General features: G+C 41.1%; 1 protein-coding gene across 1 annotated transcript in view; it reads left to right on the top strand.

Moving 5' to 3' along the window:
- Positions 1 to 19959, top strand: part of LOC135540414 (ceramide synthase 5-like) — a 44710-nt gene extending 24751 nt beyond the window's left edge. The window contains exons 6-10 of the mRNA XM_064967036.1: positions 30 to 122; positions 7457 to 7585; positions 8055 to 8161; positions 15243 to 15399; positions 19585 to 19959. Coding sequence (XP_064823108.1) covers positions 30 to 122; positions 7457 to 7585; positions 8055 to 8161; positions 15243 to 15399; positions 19585 to 19767 — 669 coding nt within the window. The 3' untranslated portion in view covers positions 19768 to 19959. The remainder of the gene's footprint in view (positions 1 to 29; positions 123 to 7456; positions 7586 to 8054; positions 8162 to 15242; positions 15400 to 19584) is intronic.
- Positions 19960 to 21864: the final 1905 nt, after the last annotated feature.

Below are 21864 nucleotides of genomic sequence, written 5' to 3'. Positions count from 1 at the left end.
CTGTCTTGGTCTCTGTTGCTATCTAACAGGTCCTGACTCCAGGCCTGTACCACTACTACGTGACTGAGCTGGGCTTCTACTGGTCTCTCATGTTCTCTCAGTTTACTGACATCAAACGCAAGGTGAGACGCAAGACAGGCAACAGATGCTGTCTGTCTGATGGGAACACGCACACACAGTGCTGCTCCTTTAGGGAGAGAGGGGGGGGGGGGAACGATATAGATAAGTTACTAACTAACTAAGATATTTCATTCTGTTGTGATTTACAGAGTCAAGTATAGGAATGTCCTTGACTCCACTGGTTTAGAGCAGTACGGCTCATTATGAAAGGTCAAAGGTCACATGGGTTCTGCTCAGAGGTGTTGTTTGTTTCCATGGTTCCCGCACAGGGGACAGGATGTACAGTCATGTGATAGAATATCCCGGTCCGTAATAGAATTATTGAGATTCCTCTCAAAGGGTTCCATGGAGTCGAGGAACTCGTCTGCGGTTGGATAAATCTTAAGAAAACTATGTCGGAGTTTGTAAAACCTGAGATGAAGATTTGTTTTTCAAAGCAGGCCATTGTTTTTTGGTATGCTCGAGTATAGACGAACCGGGGAGGAGTTCTAGAAACCAAACAGTCGCTCTCTGTTTCTCAGTCTTATTGAATGATCTCAGTAATTCTTCGCCTTTGATGTGCTCAGGAAGGAAGCAGTCGTTTTCAATTTAACCAGGAAGTGCCAGATACATTTCACTCGTATCATCCTGCCTTGGGCAAGAAATTGTATCCATTTTATGGACCAAACATAAATTGCCCCTATGTAGACTGGTAGGGTATGTAAATGTGGCGTCATCATTAAGGATACATAAACTCGGCAAAAAAAAGAAAAGTCCCTTTTTCAGGACCCTGTCTTTCAAAGATAATTAGTTAAAAATCAAAATAACTTCACAGATCCTCATTGTAAAGGGTTTAAACACTGTTTCTCATGCTTGTTCAATGAACCATAAACAATTAATGAACATGCACCTGTGGAACGGTCGTTAAGACACTAACAGCTTACAGACGGTAGGCAATGAAGGTCACAGTTATAAAAACTTAGGACACTAAAGAGGCCTTTCCACCAACCCAGGGTCCCTGCTCATCTGTGTGAATGTGCCTTAGGCATGCTGCAAGGAGGCATGAGGACTGCAGATGTGGCTCTCCATACTGTGAGATGCCTAAGACAGCACTACAGGGAGACAGGATGGACAGCTGATTGTCCTCGCAGTGGCAGACCATGTGTAACAACACCTGCACAGGATCGGTACATCCGAACATCACACCTGCAGGACAGGTACAGGATGGCAACAACAACTGCCTGAGTTACACCAGGAACGCGCAATCCCTCCATCAGTGCTCAGACTGTCCGCAATAGGCTCAGAGAGGCTGGACTGAGGGCTTGTAGGCCTGTTGTAATGCAGGTCCTCACCAGACATCACCGGCAACAACGTCGCCTATGGGCACAAACCCACCGTCGCTGGACCAGACAGGACTGGCAAAAAGTGCTCTTCTCTGATGAGTTTCATGTTTATTGTCGAAGGAATGAGCGTTACACCGAGGCCTGTACTCTGGAGCGGGATCGATTTGGAGGTGGAGGGTCCGTCATGGTCTGGGGCGGTGTGTCACAGCATCATCGGACTGAGCTTGTTGTCATTGCAGGCAATCTCAACGCTGTGCGTTACTGGGAAGACATCCTCCTCCCTCATGTGGTACCCTTCCTGCAGGCTCATCCTGACATGACCCTCCAGCATGACAATGCCACCAGCCATACTGCTCGTTCTGCACGTGATTTCCGGCAAGACAGGAAAGTCAGTGTTCTGCCATGGCCAGCGAAGAACCCGGATCTCAATCCCATTGAGCACGTCTGGGACCTGTTGGATCGGAGGGTGAGGACTAGGGCCAATCCCCCCAGAAATGTCTGGGAACTTGCAGGTACCTTACTGTTACAAGAACTGGCAAATCTGGTGCAGTCCATGAGGAGGAGATGCACTGCCCTACTTAATGCAGCTGGTGGCCACACCAGATACCGACTGTTACTTTTGATTTTGACCCCCCCCCCCCTTTGGTCAGGGACACATTATTCAATTTCTGTTAGTCACATGTCCGTGGAACTTGTTTAGTTTATGTCTCAGTTGTTGAATCTTATGTTCGTACAATTTCTTACACATGTTAAGTTTGCTGAATATAAATGCATTTGACAGTGAGAGGATGTTTATTTTTTGCTGAGTTTATTTACCTGGAGAGGGGGGTGTGCTTTAGTCACAGACGACTTCTACAGTTTGTCTGGTCGCTGTCGTCTGTCAGTTTGTCTGGTCATTATAACTGTCAGTTTGTCTGGTCATTGTCAGTTTGTCTGGTCATTGTCAGTTTGTCTGGTCATTGTAACTGTCAGTTTGTCTGGTTATTATAACTGTCAGTTTGTCTGGTCATTATAACTGTCAGTTTGTCTGGTCATTGTAACTGTCAGTTTGTCTGGTTATTATAACTGTCAGTTTGTCTGGTCATTGTAACTGTCAGTTTGTCTGGTCATTATAACTGTCAGTTTGTCTGGTCATTATAACTGTCAGTTTGTCTGGTCATTGTCACTGGATATGTCCTCAGTGTGACAGTCAGACTGTCTGTTTTTTGTTTTTGTGGTTCTTCAAAGCTTTCATTTCTGACCTTGGCTTGCAGCTTCTCCCCCTGTTGGAGTCCATGTGTCTTACTGTAGTAGAGTAGATAATGTGTTACTGTAGTAGAATATATAATGTTTTACTGTTACTGTAGTAGAGTAGATAATGTGTCTAACTGTAGTAGAGTAGATAATGTGTCTTACTGTAGTAGAGTAGATAATGTGTCTTACTGTAGTAGAGTAGATAATGTGTCTTACTGTAGTAGAGTAGATAATGTGTCTTACTGTAGTAGAGTAGATCATGTGTCTTACTGTTACTGTAGTAGAGTAGATAATGTGTCTTACTGTTACTGTAGTAGAGTAGATAATGTGTCTTACTGTTACTGTAGTAGAGTAGGTAATGTGTCTTACTGTAGTAGAGTAGATCATGTGTTACTGTAGTAGAGTAGATAATGTGTCTTACTGTAGTAGAGTAGATAATGTGTCTTACTGTAGTAGAGTAGGTAATGTGTCTTACTGTTACTATAGTGGAGTAGATAATGTGTCTTACTGTAGTAGAGTAGATAATGTATCTTACTGTTACTGTAGTAGAGTAGATAATGTGTCTTACTGTTACTGTAGTAGAGTAGATAATGTGTCTTACTGTAGTAGAGTAGATAATGTATCTTACTGTTACTGTAGTAGAGTAGATAATGTGTCTTACTGTAGTAGAGTAGATAATGTGTTACTGTAGTAGAGTAGATCATGTGTTACTGTAGTAAAGTAGATAATGTGTCTTACTGTTACTGTAGTAGAGTAGATAATGTGTCTTACTGTAGTAGAGTAGATAATGTGTCTTACTGTAGTAGAGTAGATAATGTGTTACTGTAGTAGAGTAGATCATGTGTTACTGTAGTAGAGTAGATAATGTGTCTTACTGTAGTAGAGTAGAAAATGTGTCTTACTGTAGTAGAGTAGAAAATGTGTCTTACTGTTACTGTAATAGAGTAGATAATGTGTCTTACTGTTACTGTAGTAGAGTAGATAATGTGTCTTATTGTTACTGTAGTAGAGTAGATAATGTGTCTTACTGTTACTGTAGTAGAGTAGATAATGTGTCTTACTGTTACTGTAGTAGAGTAGATAATGTGTCTTACTGTTACTGTAGTAGAGTAGACAATGTGTCTTACTGTAGTAGAGTAGAAAATGTGTCTTACTGTAGTAGAGTAGATAATGTATCTTACTGTTACTGTAGTAGAGTAGATAATGTGTCTTACTGTTACTGTAGTAGAGTAGATAATGTGTCTTACTGTTACTGTAGTAGAGTAGATAATGTGTCTTACTGTAGTAGAGTAGATAATGTGTCTTACTGTTACTGTAGTAGAGTAGATAATGTGTCTTACTGTTACTATAGTAGAGTAGATAATGTGTCTTACTGTAGTAGAGTAGATAATGTATCTTACTGTTACTGTAGTAGAGTAGATAATGTGTCTTACTGTTACTGTAGTAGAGTAGATAATGTGTCTTACTGTTACTATAGTAGAGTAGATAATGTATCTTACTGTAGTAGAGTAGATAATGTGTCTTACTGTTACTGTAGTATAGTAGATAATGTATCTTACTGTAGTAGAGTAGATAATGTGTCTTACTCTAGTAGAGTAGATCATGTGTTACTGTAGTAGAGTAGATAATGTGTTACTGTAGTAGAGTAGATAATGTGTCTTACTGTAGTAGAGTAGATAATGTGTCTTACTGTTACTGTAGTAGAGTAGATAATGTGTCTTACTGTAGTAGAGTAGATAATGTGTCTTACTGTAGTAGAGTAGATCATGTGTTACTGTAGTAGAGTAGATCATGTGTTACTGTAGTAGAGTAGATAATGTCTTACTGTAGTAGAGTAGATAATGTGTCTTACTGTAGTAGAGTAGATAATGTGTCTTACTGTAGTAGAGTAGATCATGTGTCTTACTGTTACTGTAGTAGAGTAGATAATGTGTCTTACTGTTACTGTAGTAGAGTAGATAATGTGTCTTACTGTTACTGTAGTAGAGTAGGTAATGTGTCTTACTGTAGTAGAGTAGATCATGTGTTACTGTAGTAGAGTAGATAATGTGTCTTACTGTAGTAGAGTAGATAATGTGTCTTACTGTAGTAGAGTAGGTAATGTATCTTACTGTAGTAGAGTAGATCATGTGTTACTGTAGTAGAGTAGATAATGTGTCTTACTGTAGTAGAGTAGATAATGTATCTTACTGTTACTGTAGTAGAGTAGATAATGTGTCTTACTGTTACTGTAGTAGAGTAGATAATGTGTCTTACTGTTACTATAGTAGAGTAGATAATGTATCTTACTGTAGTAGAGTAGATAATGTGTCTTACTGTTACTTTAGTATAGTAGATAATGTATCTTACTGTAGTAGAGTAGATAATGTGTCTTACTCTAGTAGAGTAGATCATGTGTTACTGTAGTAGAGTAGATAATGTGTTACTGTAGTAGAGTAGATAATGTGTCTTACTGTAGTAGAGTAGATAATGTGTCTTACTGTTACTGTAGTAGAGTAGATAATGTGTCTTACTGTAGTAGAGTAGATCATGTGTTACTGTAGTAGAGTAGATCATGTGTTACTGTAGTAGAGTAGATAATGTCTTACTGTAGTAGAGTAGATAATGTGTCTTACTGTAGTAGAGTAGATAATGTGTCTTACTGTAGTAGAGTAGATAATGTGTCTTACTGTAGTAGAGTAGATCATGTGTCTTACTGTTACTGTAGTAGAGTAGATAATGTGTCTTACTGTTACTGTAGTAGAGTAGATAATGTGTCTTACTGTTACTGTAGTAGAGTAGGTAATGTGTCTTACTGTAGTAGAGTAGATCATGTGTTACTGTAGTAGAGTAGATAATGTGTCTTACTGTAGTAGAGTAGATAATGTGTCTTACTGTAGTAGAGTAGATCATGTGTTACTGTAGTAGAGTAGATAATGTGTCTTACTGTAGTAGAGTAGATAATGTGTCTTACTGTTACTGTAGTAGAGTAGATAATGTGTCTTACTGTAGTAGAGTAGATCATGTGTTACTGTAGTAGAGTAGATAATGTGTCTTACTGTTACTGTAGTAGAGTAGATAATGTGTCTTATTGTTACTGTAGTAGAGTAGATAATGTGTCTTACTGTTACTGTAGTAGAGTAGATAATGTGTCTTACTGTTACTGTAGTAGAGTAGATAATGTGTCTTACTGTAGTAGAGTAGATAATGTATCTTACTGTTACTGTAGTAGAGTAGATAATGTGTCTTACTGTTACTGTAGTAGAGTAGATCATGTGTCTTACTGTAGTAGAGTAGATAATGTGTCTTACTGTAGTAGAGTAGATAATGTGTCTTACTGTTACTGTAGTAGAGTAGATAATGTGTCTTACTGTTACTATAGTAGAGTAGATAATGTGTCTTACTGTAGTAGAGTAGATAATGTATCTTACTGTTACTGTAGTAGAGTAGATCATGTCTTACTGTTACTGTAGTAGAGTAGATAATGTGTCTTACTGTTACTATAGTAGAGTAGATAATGTATCTTACTGTAGTAGAGTAGATAATGTGTCTTACTGTTACTGTAGTAGAGTAGATAATGTGTCTTACTGTAGTAGAGTAGATAATGTGTCTTACTGTAGTAGAGTAGATCATGTGTTACTGTAGTAGAGTAGATCATGTGTTACTGTAGTAGAGTAGATAATGTGTCTTACTGTAGTAGAGTAGATAATGTGTCTTACTGTTACTGTAGTAGAGTAGATAATGTGTCTTACTGTAGTAGAGTAGATAATGTGTTACTGTAGTAGAATATATAATGTCTTACTGTTACTGTAGTAGAGTAGATAATGTGTCTTACTGTAGTAGAGTAGATAATGTGTCTTACTGTAGTAGAGTAGATAATGTGTCTTACTGTAGAGTAGATAATGTAGATAGATAGATAATGTGTCTTACTGTTACTGTAGTAGAGTAGATAATGTGTCTTACTGTAGTAGAGTAGATCATGTGTTACTGTAGTAGAGTAGATCATGTGTTACTGTAGTAGAGTAGATCATGTGTTACTGTAGTAGAGTAGATAATGTATCTTACTGTAGTAGAGTAGATAATGTGTCTTACTGTAGTAGAGTAGATAATGTGTCTTACTGTTATTGTAGTAGAGTAGATAATGTGTCTTACTGTTACTATAGTAGAGTAGATAATGTGTCTTACTGTTACTATAGTAGAGTAGATAATGTGAGGTTACACAACTCCTAGTTTCCCCTACAAAAGGAACAAACACTCACATACATCGAAAGGAGAGTAGTCTCGAGATGCCACACTTCAAAGTCTTCATTTTTGCTCGGTTTTTGATTTTCACGTCGAACGTGAGAAAACAACTGTAAATCGAGGAGGAGATAAATGAGGAAGTCATAAAGGTTATTGAGTTACTGTAAATTAAGTATGCCCTTACCAACGCAACAAATAAATCACATTTATTTTCAAATCAAATTTATTTATATAGCCCTTCGTACATCAGCTGATATCTCAAAGTGCTTATACAGAAACCCAGCCTAAAACCCCAAACAGCAAGCAATGCAGGTGTAGAAGCACGGTGGCTAGGAAAAACTCCCTAGAAAGGCCAAAACCTAGGAAGAAACCTAGAGAGGAACCAGGATATGTGGGGTGGCCAGTCCTCTTCTGGCTGTGCCGGGTGGAGATTATAACAGAACATGGCCAAGATGTTCAAATGTTCATAAATGACCAGCATGGTCGAATAATCAAAATAATGCATATCTGTAATTGTATACAGAAACCCAAACGTCTCGTGGTTCCTTGTTGAATTGCAGGACTTCCCCATCATGTTCATTCATCACCTCGCAACAGTGAGCCTGATCAGTTTCTCCTACGCTAACAACATGCTACGTGTCGGGAGCCTGGTGATGTGTGTCCACGACGCATCAGACTTCCTACTGGAGGTGAGTGTGGACACACACACACACACACACACACACACACACACACACACATTAGCATACTACTCAGTGTGAGTGGGGAATACATTCTCAGTGATATTCTAGTGTAGATATTGGAATATATGTAACGTATGTGAAACGGCTAGCTTAGTTAGCGGTGGTTCGCGCTAAATAGCGTTTCAATCGGTGACGTCACTTGCTCTGAGACCTTGAAGTAGTAGTTCCCCTTTGCTCTGCAAGGGCCGAGGCTTTTGTGGAGCGATGGGTAACGACGCTTGGTGGGTGACTGTTGTTGATGTGTGCAGAGAGTCCCTGGTTCGCGCCCGGGTCGGGGCGAGGGGGACGGTCCAAAGTTATACTGTTACACACACATCAAAGTACAGTACATTATTATTCTTTGAAGAAGGAACTTGTAGAACATGGAACGTACAATATGACAGTACATCAATGTTTACCTTCTCTCCTCCTTCAGGCAGCCAAACTGACCAACTACGCCAAGTACCAGCGCCTGTGTGACTTCCTGTTCGTTCTGTTTGCAGTAGTCTTCTTCGTCACAAGGCTTGTCCTCTACCCTCTATGGTTAGTGACTCTATGGTGTCCTCTACACTGGGGTGTCCTCTACACTGGGGTGTCCTCTACACTGGGGTGTCCTCTACACTGGGGTGTCCTCTAGGCTGTATGGTGTCCTCTAGACTGGGGTGTCCTCTAGACTGTATGGTGTCCTCTAGACTGTATGGTGTCCTCTACACTGGGGTGTCCTCTAGGCTGTATGGTGTCCTCTACACTGGGGTGTCCTCTAGACTGTATGGTGTCCTCTAGACTGTATGGTGTCCTCTAGACTGTATGGTGTCCTCTAGACTGTATGGTGTCCTCTACACTGGGGTGTCCTCTAGACTGTATGGTGTCCTCTAGACTGTATGGTGTCCTCTACACTGGGATTGTCCTCTAGACTGTATGGTGTCCTCTACACTGGGGTGTCCTCTAGACTGTATGGTGTCCTCTAGACTGTATGGTGTCCTCTACACTGGGGTTGTCCTCTAGACTGTATGGTGTCCTCTACACTGGGGTTGTCCTCTAGACTGTATGGTGTCCTCTACACTGGGGTTGTCCTCTAGACTGTATGGTGTCCTCTACACTGGGGTTGTCCTCTAGACTGTATGGTGTCCTCTACACTGGGGTGTCCTCTAGACTGTATGGTGTCCTCCAGACTGTATGGTGTCCTCTAGACTGTATGGTGTCCTCTACACTGGGGTTTCCTCTACACTGGGGTGTCCTCTAGACTGTATGGTGTCCTCTACACTGGGGTTGTCCTCTAGACTGTATGGTGTCCTCTACACTGGGGTTGTCCTCTAGACTGTATGGTGTCCTCTACACTGGGGTGTCCTCTAGACTGTATGGTGTCCTCTACACTGGGGTGTCCTCTAGACTGTATGGTGTCCTCTACACTGGGGTGTCCTCTAGACTGGGGTGTCCTCTAGACTGTATGGTGTCCTCTAGACTGTATGGTGTCCTCTAGACTGGGGTGTCCTCTAGACTGTATGGTTGTCCTCTAGACTGGGTTGTCCTCTAGACTGGGTTGTCCTCTAGACTGTATGGTGTCCTCTAGACTGGGGTGTCCTCTAGACTGTATGGTGTCCTCTACACTGGGGTGTCCTCTAGACTGTATGGTTGTCCTCTACACTGGGGTGTCCTCTAGACTGTATGGTGTCCTCTAGACTGTATGGGTGTCCTCTAGACTGGGTTGTCCTCTAGACTGGGTTGTCCTCTAGACTGTATGGTGTCCTCTAGACTGGGGTGTCCTCTAGACTGGGGTGTCCTCTAGACTGTATGATGTCCTCAGACTGGGGTGTCCTCTAGACTGTATGGTGTCCTCTAGACTGGGGTGTCCTCTATGGTGTCCTCTAGACTGGGGTGTCCTCTAGACTGGGGTGTCCTCTAGACTGGGGTGTCCTCTAGACTGGGGTGTCCTCTAGACTGTATGGTGTCCTCTACACTGGGGTGTCCTCTAGACTGTATGGTGTCCTCTAGACTGGGTTGTCCTCTAGACTGTATGGTTGTCCTCTAGACTGTATGGTTGTCCTCTACACTGGGTTGTCCTCTAGACTGTATGGTGTCCTCTACACTGGGGTGTCCTCTACACTGGGGTGTCCTCTAGACTGGGGTGTCCTCTAGACTGGGGTGTCCTCTAGACTGTATGGTGTCCTCTAGACTGGGGTGTCCTCTAGACTGTATGGTGTCCTCTACACTGGGGTGTCCTCTACACTGGGGTGTCCTCTAGACTGGGGTGTCCTCTACACTGGGGTGTCCTCTAGACTGGGGTGTCCTCTACACTGGGGTGTCCTCTACACTGGGGTGTCCTCTAGACTGTGGTGTGCTCTAGACTGTGGTGTCCTCTAGACTGGGGTGTCCTCTAGACTGGGGTGTCCTCTAGACTGGGGTGTCCTCTAGACTGGGGTGTATTCATTTGGAATCAAACGAAGTAAATGGGCCGAAACAGGAAGCCACTTAACTGAATTTGTCCAATAAGTAACTTTTGGTTTTGTTGGGAAACTTCTTTAGTTGAAAACATTTTGCTACAGTTTTCACTAACGAAACATCCCAGTTATCTGTCTACCTTCTTTCTATGGTTACTGTCTGTCTGTCTGTCTGTCTGTCTGTCTGTCTGTCTGTCTGTCGTCACAGCAGCCTGTCTGTCTGTCTGTCTGTCTCACTTGGGAAACAGGTCTCGTTCTGACCTCAATGAGACTTCCTGGTTAAGTAAAGGTTAAATAACATTCAGCAGAGCTACCTAACCTCTGTGGTTAGTCATTGACACTACTCTAAGGGTGCATCCCTATCCACTATTCCAGAGCCCAAAGTGCCTCTGGTCAACAATAGTGCACTACGTAGAGAAGAGGGCACCATTTGGGACGCGGAACCATCTGTGATTTTAGTATGGATGGAAGCAGCTCTACGGGACGACCGACAGTCGAGGGCCAGGTCTATGATGGGCAGTGGAGGTAACCTCCTGAGCTGCTATAACAGCGTCCCAAATGACACCCTATTCCCTATATAGTGCACTACTTTAGACCAGAGCCCTCTACAACCCTATTCCCTATATAGTGCACTACTTTAGACCAGAGCCCTCTACAACCCTATTCCCTATATAGTACACTACTTTAGACCAGAGCCCTCTACAACCCTATTCCCTATATAGTGCACTACTTTAGACCAGAGCCCTCTACAACCCTATTCCCTATATAGTACACTACTTTAGACCAGAGCCCTCTACAACCCTATTCCCTACATAGTACACTACTTTAGACCAGAGCCCTCTACAACCCTATTCCCTACATAGTACACTACTTTAGACCAGAGCCCTCTACAACCCTATTCCCTACATAGTACACTACTTTAGACCATATTCTCTACATAGTGCACTACTTTAGGCCAGAGCCCAAATGACACCCTATTCCCTACACAGTGCACTACTTTAGGCCAGAGCCCGATACAACCCTATTCCCTATATAGTACACTACTTTAGATCAGAGCCCTATGGCACCCTATTCCCTATATAGTACATTATTTTAGACCAGAGCCCTATACAAACCTATTCCCTATATAGTGCACTACTTTAGACCAGAGCCCTCTACAACCCTATTCCCTATATAGTACACTACTTTAGACCAGAGCCCTCTACAACCCTATTCCCTACATAGTACACTACTTTAGACCATATTCTCTACATAGTGCACTACTTTAGGCCAGAGCCCTATGGCACCCTATTCCCTATATAGTACACTACTTTAGATCAGAGCCCTATGGCACCCTATTCCCTATATAGTACACTATTTTAGACCAGAGCCCTATGCAAACCTATTCCCTACACAGTGCACTACTTTAGACCAGAGCCCTATACAACCCTATTCCCTATATAGTACATTACTTTAGGTCAGAGCCCTATGGCACCCTATTCCCTACACAGTGCTCTATTTTAGACCAGAGCCCTATACAACCCTATTCCCTATATAGTACACTACTTTAGACCAGAGCCCGATGGCACCCTATTCCCTATATAGTACACTATTTTAGACCAGAGCCCTATACAACCCTATTCCCTATATAGTGCACTACTTTAGACCAGAGCCCTATGGCACCCTATTCCCTATATAGTACACTACTTTAGACCAGAGCCCTATGGCACCCTATTCCCTATATTGTACACTACTTTAGACCAGAGCCCTATGGCACCCTATTCCCTATATAGTGCACTACTTTAGATCAGAGCCCTATACAACCCTATTCCCTATATAGTACACTACTTTAGATCAGAGCCCTACACAACCCTATTCCCTATATAGTACACTACTTTAGATCAGAGCCCTATACAACCCTATTCCCTATATAGTACACTACTTTAGACCAGAGCCTTATGGCACCCTATTCACTATATAGTACACTACTTTAGACCAGAGCCCTATACAACCCTATTCCCTATATAGTACACTACTTTAGACCAGAGCCCTATACAACCCTATTCCCTATATAGTACACTACTTTAGACCAGAGCCCTATACAACCCTATTCCCTATATAGTACACTACTTTAGATCAGAGCCCTACACAACCCTATTCCCTATATAGTACACTACTTTAGATCAGATCCCTATATAACCCTATTCCCTACACAGTGCACTATTTTAGATCAGAGCCCTATAGAACCCTATTCCCTACACAGTGCACTACTTTAGATCAGAGCCCTATACAACCCTATTCCCTACACAGTGCATTACTTTAGACCAGAGCCCTATACAACCCTATTCCCTACACAGTGCACTACTTTAGATCAGAGCCCTATACAGCCCTATTCCCTACACAGTGCACTACTTTAGACCAGAGCCCTATGGCACCCTATTCCCTACACAGTGCACTACTTTAGACCAGAGCCCTATGGCACCCTATTCCCTACACAGTGCACTACTTTAGATCAGAGCCCTATAGGTCCTTGTCAAGGAAGTAGTACACTGTAGTTTATATAGGGCAGGGTTCCCCAATTACATTGAGCCTCGGGACATGTTTTCTATTGAGCAGGTAGTCTGGGAGCTGGAACATAGTTATAGTTATAAAACATTTATACGCTAAAATCTATTGAACATAGTTATAGTTATAAAACATTTATACGCTAAAATCTATTGAACATAGTTATAGTTATAAAACATGTATACGCTGAAAATCTATTGAACATAGTTATAGTTATAAAACATGTATACGCTGAAAATCTATTGAACATAGTTATAGTTATAAAACATGTATACGCTGAAAATCTATTGAACATAGTTATAGTTATAAAACATGTATACGCTGAAAATCTATTGAACATAGTTATAGTTATAAAACATTTATACGCTGAAAATCTATTGAACATAGTTATAGTTATAAAACATTTATACGCTGAAAATCTATTAAACATAGTTATAGTTATAAAACATGTATACGCTGAAAATCTATTGAACATAGTTATATAGTTATAAAACATTTATACGCTGAAAATCTATTGAACATAGTTATAGTTATAAAACATGTATACGCTGAAAATCTATTGAACATAGTTATATAGTTATAAAACATTTATACGCTGAAAATCTATTGAACATAGTTATAGTTATAAAACATGTATACGCTGAAAATCTATTGAACATAGTTATAGTTATAAAACATGTATACGCTGAAAATCTATTGAACATAGTTATAGTTATAAAACATTTATACGCTGAAAATCTATTGAACATAGTTATAGTTATAAAACATTTATACGCTGAAAATCTATTGAACATAGTTATAGTTATGAAACATTTATACGCTGAAAATCTATTGAACATAGTTATAGTTATAAAACATTTATACGCTGAAAATCTATTGAACATAGTTATAGTTATAAAACATTTATACGCTGAAAATCTATTGAACATAGTTATAGTTATGAAACATTTATACACTGAAAATCTATTGAACATAGTTATATAGTTATAAAACTTCTATTTTATACGCTGAAAATCGACTGCAAGAATTCAAAACAAATATGGTATTAGACAAATAATTTCAAACCTTGATTACATTTACCTCTATTATTTCAGAGGAATACTTGGGAACAGATTTCCTATCCAACTCCAGGTGCCTTAAAAATGCTAACCCCCCCCTCTACCCAACGTAAAACATATTTTTACATGACCCTCCCCTTGTACTCCAAAATAAATTGCACACCCTCCCCCTCATGGAATTAACTCAAAAGTTCACAAATAACAATAACTGTGTTTATAAACGTGGATAGGGACTTTGTCATTTCAGCATGCTTTTGTGGCACAGTCGATGCCATGCAAGGGCTACGGGCCAGGGTTGAAGGTTCACCGATCACCGGGGACTACCTTTCCTGTTTCACTAGACCTACACTACAATCAGAGATGTCTGTAGACAATAATCAGCTAGGGGGGAAATTAGATTTAACATTAAGATGCCATATTTATAATTATATAAAGTATAATATATTATCTACCTACACCTGTTGTATTCGGCAGCAAGTGACTAATATAATTTGATTTATTGATATAATAACCATTAGATCGAAGTAAAGTTGGGAGTCACGCGATGAAATGTTGTGTGTTCCTCCCACTTTGACTCGTCAGCAAAGCATGAAGTTTTGAGGAAGTAGGCTACAGTGACATGATGATTGATGCTTTTCTGCCTTTTGAGAAATACTGTATAAAAGTTAAACTGGGTAAACTGGCCATGCAGTCATGAGTGAACAGGGAGTACAGGAGGGACTGAGCACACACCCCTGAGGGGCCCCTGTGTTGAGGATCAGCGTGGCAGATGTGTTGTTACCTACCCTCACCACCTGGGGGCAGCCCAGGATCCAGTTGCAGAGGGAGGTGTTTAGTCCCAGGATCCTTAGCGTAGTGATGAGCTTTGAGGGTGCTATGGTGTTGAACGCTGAGCTGCAGTCAATGAACAGCATTCTCACATAGGTGTTCCTTTTGTCCAGGTGTGAAAGGGCAGTGCGGAGTACGATTGAGGTGGTGGTGTTGTAGGCTAGTCTAGGTAGGATAATTGTATTGTCCATCAATAAGGGAACTTTTGCGCTGCGTGTTCACTGCTCTTCACTGTTTTTTCATGATGGACCTGGCCTCTTCTGTCCCTAAGGGCTGTAATGGATACCTAGGTAGGGCTTAAGGACTAAGGAGGTACATGTTGCCTGACAACGGCCTATCTGTCTGTCTGAGTCTGTCTCACTACTGCACTGCAGGCCTCACAGGTCTACTTTATTAGAGAAATTACACCCCCCCCCAAAAAAAAAATGTATTTAATTATGTAGTCTTCTTGGATGAATGGTAACTACTAAATGTTTTTAGTGAGCTGGTTGTTAGGAGAGTACAGTCTCAGCAGGGGAAGGCAGGTCTCAGAAAACTGGTCTTCCCATACAACTGGTCTTCCCATACAACTGGTCTTCCCATACGGAGAAATTACTGTGTGGTTGCATGTGCATTTTGCGATTACCGTGTGTGTGTGTGTGTGTGTGTGTGTGTGTGTGTGTGTGTGTGTGTGTGTGTGTGTGTGTGTGTGTGTGTACTGACATACTTTCCATACACATATGAATTCACGGTGTGATCCTTCCTGTGTTGTTCCAGGATCCTGAACACAACATTGTTTGAGAGCTGGGAGATGATTGGTCCATACCCTTCCTGGTGGCTCTTCAACTCCCTGCTGCTGGTGCTGCAGGTGCTACACGTCATCTGGTCCTACCTCATAGCCGGGATCGCCTACAAGGCCTTGGTCCGAGGAAAGGTGAATGTACAGCTCTGACTCGACCTTGACTTTTTCCACATTTTGTTACATTCCAGCCTTGTTCTAAAATGGATTAAATTGTTTCCTCCCCTCAATCCACACACAATAACCCCATAATGACAAAGCAAAAAAAAAAATAAAACTGAAATATCACATTTACATAGGTATTCGGACCCTTTACTCAGTACTTTGTTGAAGCACGGTGATTACAAACTTGAGTCTTCTTGGGTATGATGCTACAAGCTTGGAACACCTGTATTTGGGGAGTTTCTCCCATTCTTCTCTGCAGATCTTCTCAAGATCTTCTCAAGCTGTCAGCTATTTTCAGGTCTCTCCAGAGATGTTCGATCGGGCCACTTAAGGACTTGTCCGAAGCCACTCCTGCGTTGTCTAGGCTGTGTGCTTAGGGTCGTTGTCCTGGTGGAAGGTAAACCTTCTCCCCAGTCTGAGGTCATGAACGCTCTGGAGCAGGTTTTCATCAAGGATCTCTCGGTACTTTGCTCTGTTAACCTTTCCCTCGATCCTGACTAGTCTCCCAGTCCCTGCTGCTGAAAAACATCCCCACAGCATGATGCTACCACCACCATGCTTCAACATAAGGATAGTGTCTGGTTTCCTCTAGACGTGACGCTTGGCATTCAGGCCAAAGAGTTCAATCTTGGTTCATCAGACCAGCGAATCTTGTTTCTCGTGGTCTGATTCTTTAGGTGTCTTTTGGAAAACTCCAAGCGGGCTGTCGTGCATTTTACTGAGGAGCAGCTCCCGTCTCGCCAATGGAACAGATTGGTTAAGGGCTGCAGAGATGGTTGTCCTTCTGGAAGGTTCTCCCATCTCCACAGAGGAACTCTAGAGCTCAGTCAGTGACCATCGGGTTCTTGGTCACCTCCCTGACCAAGACCCTTCTTCCCCGACTGCTCAGTTTGGCCGGTCAGCCAGCTCTAGGAAGAGACTTGGTGGTTACAAACTTCTTCCATTTAAGAATGATGGAGGGACTTGTGTTCTTGGGTACCTTCAATGCTGCAGAAATGTTTTGTTACCCTTCCCAAGATCGCTTTGTCATTATGGGTTATTGTGTGTAGATTGGTGAGGAAAAACATTTATTTAATCAATTTTAGAATAAGTAACGTAACAAAATGTAGAAAGGGTGAAGGGGTCTGAATACTTTCCGAATGCCTGTTACAGGTGAGATGTAGACAGGTGAGTGTGAGGTGTAACTACCCAAGGTAACTATTACCTCATAGCTGGGATAACCTACCTCGTTAACATGGTCAGAGGAAAGGTGAGTGGGATTGATGTAGGACAGCTCTGACTCAAGGTTAGGGACAAAACTCTGCGTTCTAGTCAGTCTGTATGAGGACAGGGCCTGTATTCAGACAGCGTCTTAGAGTAGAAGTGCTGATCTAGGATCAGGTCCTTCCTGTCTACTTCATCTTATTGATTATGATCGAAAAAACAAAACGGATGCTATATCAGCAATGTTACTCTGACAATGTTGTGAATACAGGCCCAGACTTGAGAAATTCCATTATGTCAGACCTCAGGCTATAGTTATGGAATGTCATTATGTCAGACCTCAGGATATAGTTATGGAATGTCATTATGTCAGACCTCAGGCTATAGTTATGGAATGTCATTATGTCAGACCTCAGGCTATAGTTATGGAATGTCATTATGTCAGACCTCAGGATATAGTTATGGAATGTCATTATGTCAGACCTCAGGATATAGTTATGGAATGTCATTATGTCAGACCTCAGGCTATAGTTATGGAATGTCATTATGTCAGACCTCAGGCTATAGTTATGGACTGTCATTATGTCAGACCTCAGGATATAGTTATGGAATGTCATTATGTCAGACCTCAGGCTATAGTTATGGAATGTCATTATGTCAGACCTCAGGCTATAGTTATGGAATGTCATTATGTCAGACCTCAGGCTATAGTTATGGAATGTCATTATGTCAGACCTCAGGATATAGTTATGGAATGTCATTATGTCAGACCTCAGGCTATAGTTATGGAATGTCATTATGTCAGACCTCAGGCTATAGTTATGGAATGTCATTATGTCAGACCTCAGGCTGTAGTTATGGAATGTCATTATGTCAGACCTCAGGCTATAGTTATGGAATGTCATTATGTCAGACCTCAGGCTATAGTTATGGAATGTCATTATGTCAGACCTCAGGCTATAGTTATGGAATGTCATTATGTCAGACCTCAGGATATAGTTATGGAATGTCATTATGTCAGACCTCAGGATATAGTTATGGAATGTCATTATGCCAGACCTCAGGCTATAGTTATGGAATGTCATTATGTCAGACCTCAGGATATAGTTATGGAATGTCATTATGTCAGACCTCAGGCTATAGTTATGGAATGTCATTATGTCAGACCTCAGGATATAGTTATGGAATGTCATTATGTCAGACCTCAGGCTATAGTTATGGAATGTCATTATGTCAGACCTCAGGCTATAGTTATGGAATGTCATTATGTCAGACCTCAGGCTATAGTTATGGAATGTCATTATGTCAGACCTCAGGCTATAGTTATGGAATGTCATTATGTCAGACCTCAGGCTATAGTTATGGAATGTCATTATGTCAGACCTCAGGCTATAGTTATGGAATGTCATTATGTCAGACCTCAGACTATAGTTATGGAATGTCATTATGTCAGACCTCAGGCTATAGTTATGGAATGTCATTATGTCAGACCTCAGGCTATAGTTATGGAATGTCATTATGTCAGACCTCAGGCTATAGTTATGGAATGTCATTATGTCAGACCTCAGACTATAGTTATGGAATGTCATTATGTCAGACCTCAGGATATAGTTATGGAATGTCATTATGTCAGACCTCAGGATATAGTTATGGAATGTCATTATGTCAGACCTCAGGCTATAGTTATGGAATGTCATTATGTCAGACCTCAGGCTATAGTTATGGAATGTCATTATGTCAGACCTCAGGCTATAGTTATGGAATGTCATTATGTCAGACCTCAGGCTATAGTTATGGAATGTCATTATGTCAGACCTCAGGCTATAGTTATGGAATGTCATTATGTCAGACCTCAGGCTATAGTTATGGAATGTCATTATGTCAGACCTCAGGCTATAGTTAATGCTATGAGTGTGGAAGCTATAGGTAACATTTCATCTGTGTTTGTTCATTGCTTTCTTCCTCTTCATGTTTTGAATCGCTGTCCTTCTCTCTGCAGAGGTGGTTTGTTTCCTCTCTTGGGTGGAGGGTCCCATCTCTCCATCTGTCTCCTCAGTCCTTATTCTTCACCTCACTTGTCCTTGCTTTACTGTCTAACTACGGTTTAAGATCCGTCTATTGGTCAATTGCACACAAGGTCCAACCAAAATTTGACTTCCACTTTTAACCCAACCCCTCTGAAAGACACACATACATATACAGGTTTTGGGGAGAGGTGCAGAGAGCTGTTGTTATTGGGGGGGGGGGTTAAGTGCCTTGCTCAAGTGCACAGCTGCAGGAAATAGCATCCGGTTTGTCAGCTCACTTCCCACCAGATTGACAACTACCTTCTCTGCTTTTTGCAGTCTCATATCATTCATTTCACTCTTATGCCAGTGTCATTTGTGTTCATGTGGTTGTGGCTTTATGCATATGAGCCAGACGGGCTCATCAGATTTTACATGCTCCTTTAAACTCCCATCTTGTGGCACTTGCGAGCATGTGCAGGTTTTGGAGTCAGAATTCATTCATTAAGGGAAGTCTGATCTATTTTATTTTTTTGTTGTTGACCAGAAATAATTTATGTATGAAGATATTCTAATGTTATTTATGTATTTGTAAATAACCTAGGAATAAGTGCCTTAATCTTTTAAGATCTGGTAATATGATTCCAGGCTGTCGGGCTAAATGTCTACGGAGTTCAATTGTGATGCGTCTGTCGGAGTGTTCTGCCAACTACATAGTCGCTATCAGTCGATACTTGTACAGAATGTTCATTCCTTAATGTACCTGTTTGTCCTGTGGAACTGCGTTCTATTCTTTGGGTAATAATATCCATATAGTTTATAAAAATAAAAACGTCATTCTATGTGACGTCTGTCAAAAAAAAACAGTGCACTCCTTCCGGATACTTCTGGAAATATCCATTGTGTCTCTTTGAATTGTAACTTTGTATTTCTGTCTGTCTGACAGGTTTCTAAGGATGACCGCAGTGATGTTGAGAGCAGCTCAGAGGAGGAGGTGGACACCAACGGAGCCAATAACAAAAGGGTTAAAATGGCGTCCTCTCCTAAGGTAGAGAACGCCACCAACGGCCACGCCGTCGCCACTATAACCTGGCCACAGCAGATACGTAGCAGCAGCAGCAGTTGGTGACACAAGAAAGGAGGAGTCCGCTGTCTGATTCACAGTATAGGGCTGACCACTGAGTCCAATATGTCTGGCCTGGTTACACTGGGCAGCCACTAGTTGTCGAAACTGTGCTGGAAAGGACCATGTCAAAGAGAATCAGGCATATCTGAGCCAACACAGTACTGTTCGGGTCGGCCCTATAGTGAGAATCAGGCATATCTGTTCAGCCAACACAGTACTCCAGTTTCGGGTCGTTTCTTCATTCAACCTATAGTGAGAATGTCTGTGAGACCTTTCCACTACTAGTTCATCCTATCCTATTCTATTTTACATCTTGAAGTGCTTTTCATCTCATCCAGTTCCCTATAGAATGGGGCCTGACTCTATTTTCATTCCATTGTGTTAGAAAGGGGTCTGACTCTATTTTCATTCCATTGTGTCTATTCTTCATTTTCAACTCTTAATTATACTGCATGGGGTCTGACATTTTCATTCCATTGTGTCTATGACTATGACAATTCCAGATAGAATGGATGTCCATAGACAGACACCACCGTGACCCATAGAATCAAAACTGATTATTCCATTTAACTTATTAAAAACACTATTTTAATTCCCTTGTGTCAAGTGAATGGGCCTGTAGCTATTTTCATTCCATTGTGTCCATAGAATGGGGTCTGACTCTATTTTCATTCCATTGTGTCCATAGAATGGGGTCTGACTGTATTTTAATTCCATTGTGTCCATAGAATGGGGTCTGACTCTATTTTAATTCCATTGTGTCTATAGAATGGGGCCTGACTCTATTTTCATTCCATTGTGTCTCCATTCCATTGTGTCTATAAATGGGGTCTGACTCTATTTTCATTCCATTGTGTCTATAGAATGGGGCCTGACTCTATTTTCATTCCATTGTGTCTATAGAATGGGGTCTGACTCTATTTTCATTCCATTGTGTCTATAGAATGGGGTCTGACTGCTATTTTATTCCATTCCATTGTGTCCCATAGAATGGGGTCTGACTCTATTTTCATTCCATTGTGTCTATAGAATGGGGTCTGACTCTATTTTCATTCCATTGTGTCTATAGAATGGGGCCTGACTCTATTTTCATTCCATTGTGTCTATAGAATGGGGCCTGACTCTATTTTCATTCCATTGTGTCTATAGAATGGGCCTGACTCTATTTTCATTCCATTGTGTCTATAGAACTCTATTTTCATTCCATTGTGTCTATAGAATGGGGTCTGACTCTATTTTCATTCCATTGTGTCTATAGAATGGGGCCTGACTCTATTTTCATTCCATTGTGTCTATAGAATGGGGCCTGACTCTATTTTCATTCCATTGTGTCTATAGAATGGGGTCTGACTCTATTTTCATTCCATTGTGTCTATAGAATGACTCTATTTTCATTCCATTGGGTCTGACTCTATTTTCATTCCATTGTGTCTATAGAATGGGGACTCTATTTTCTGACTCTATTTTCATTCCATTGTGTCTATAGAATGGGGTCTGACTCTATTTTCATTCCATTGTGTCTATAGAATGGGGCCTGACTCTATTTTCATTCATTGTGTCATTGTGACTCTATTTTCATTCCATTGTGTCTATAGAATGGGGCCTGACTCTATTTTCATTCCATTGTGTCTATAGAATGGGGCCTGACTCTATTTTATTCCATTGTGTCTATAGAATCTATTTTCATTCCATTGTGTCTATAGAATAGCTATTTTCATTCCAATAGGGGTCTGACTCTATTTTCATTCCATTGTGTCTATAGAATGGGGTCTGACTCTATTTTCATTCCATTGTGTCTATAGAATGGGGCCTGACTCTATTTTCATTCCATTGTGTCTATAGATCTATAGAATGGGGCCTGACTCTATTTTCATTCCATTGTGTCTATAGAATGGGGCCTGACTCTATTTTCATTCCATTGTGTCTATAGAATGGGGCCTGACTCTATTTTCATTCCATTCTATTGTGTCTTTTCATTCCATTGTGTCTATAGAATGGGGCCTGACTCTATTTTCATTCCATTGTGTCTATAGAATGGGGCCTGACTCTATTTTCATTCCATTGTGTCTATAGAATGGGCCTGACTCTATTTTCATTCCA

The sequence above is a fragment of the Oncorhynchus masou genome, chromosome 5 (genome assembly GCF_036934945.1).
Source record: "Oncorhynchus masou masou isolate Uvic2021 chromosome 5, UVic_Omas_1.1, whole genome shotgun sequence".
Classification (NCBI taxonomy): domain Eukaryota; kingdom Metazoa; phylum Chordata; class Actinopteri; order Salmoniformes; family Salmonidae; genus Oncorhynchus; species Oncorhynchus masou.
The sequence above is the reverse complement of the archived record's forward strand: the minus strand, read 5'-3'. Positions and strand labels throughout refer to the sequence as shown.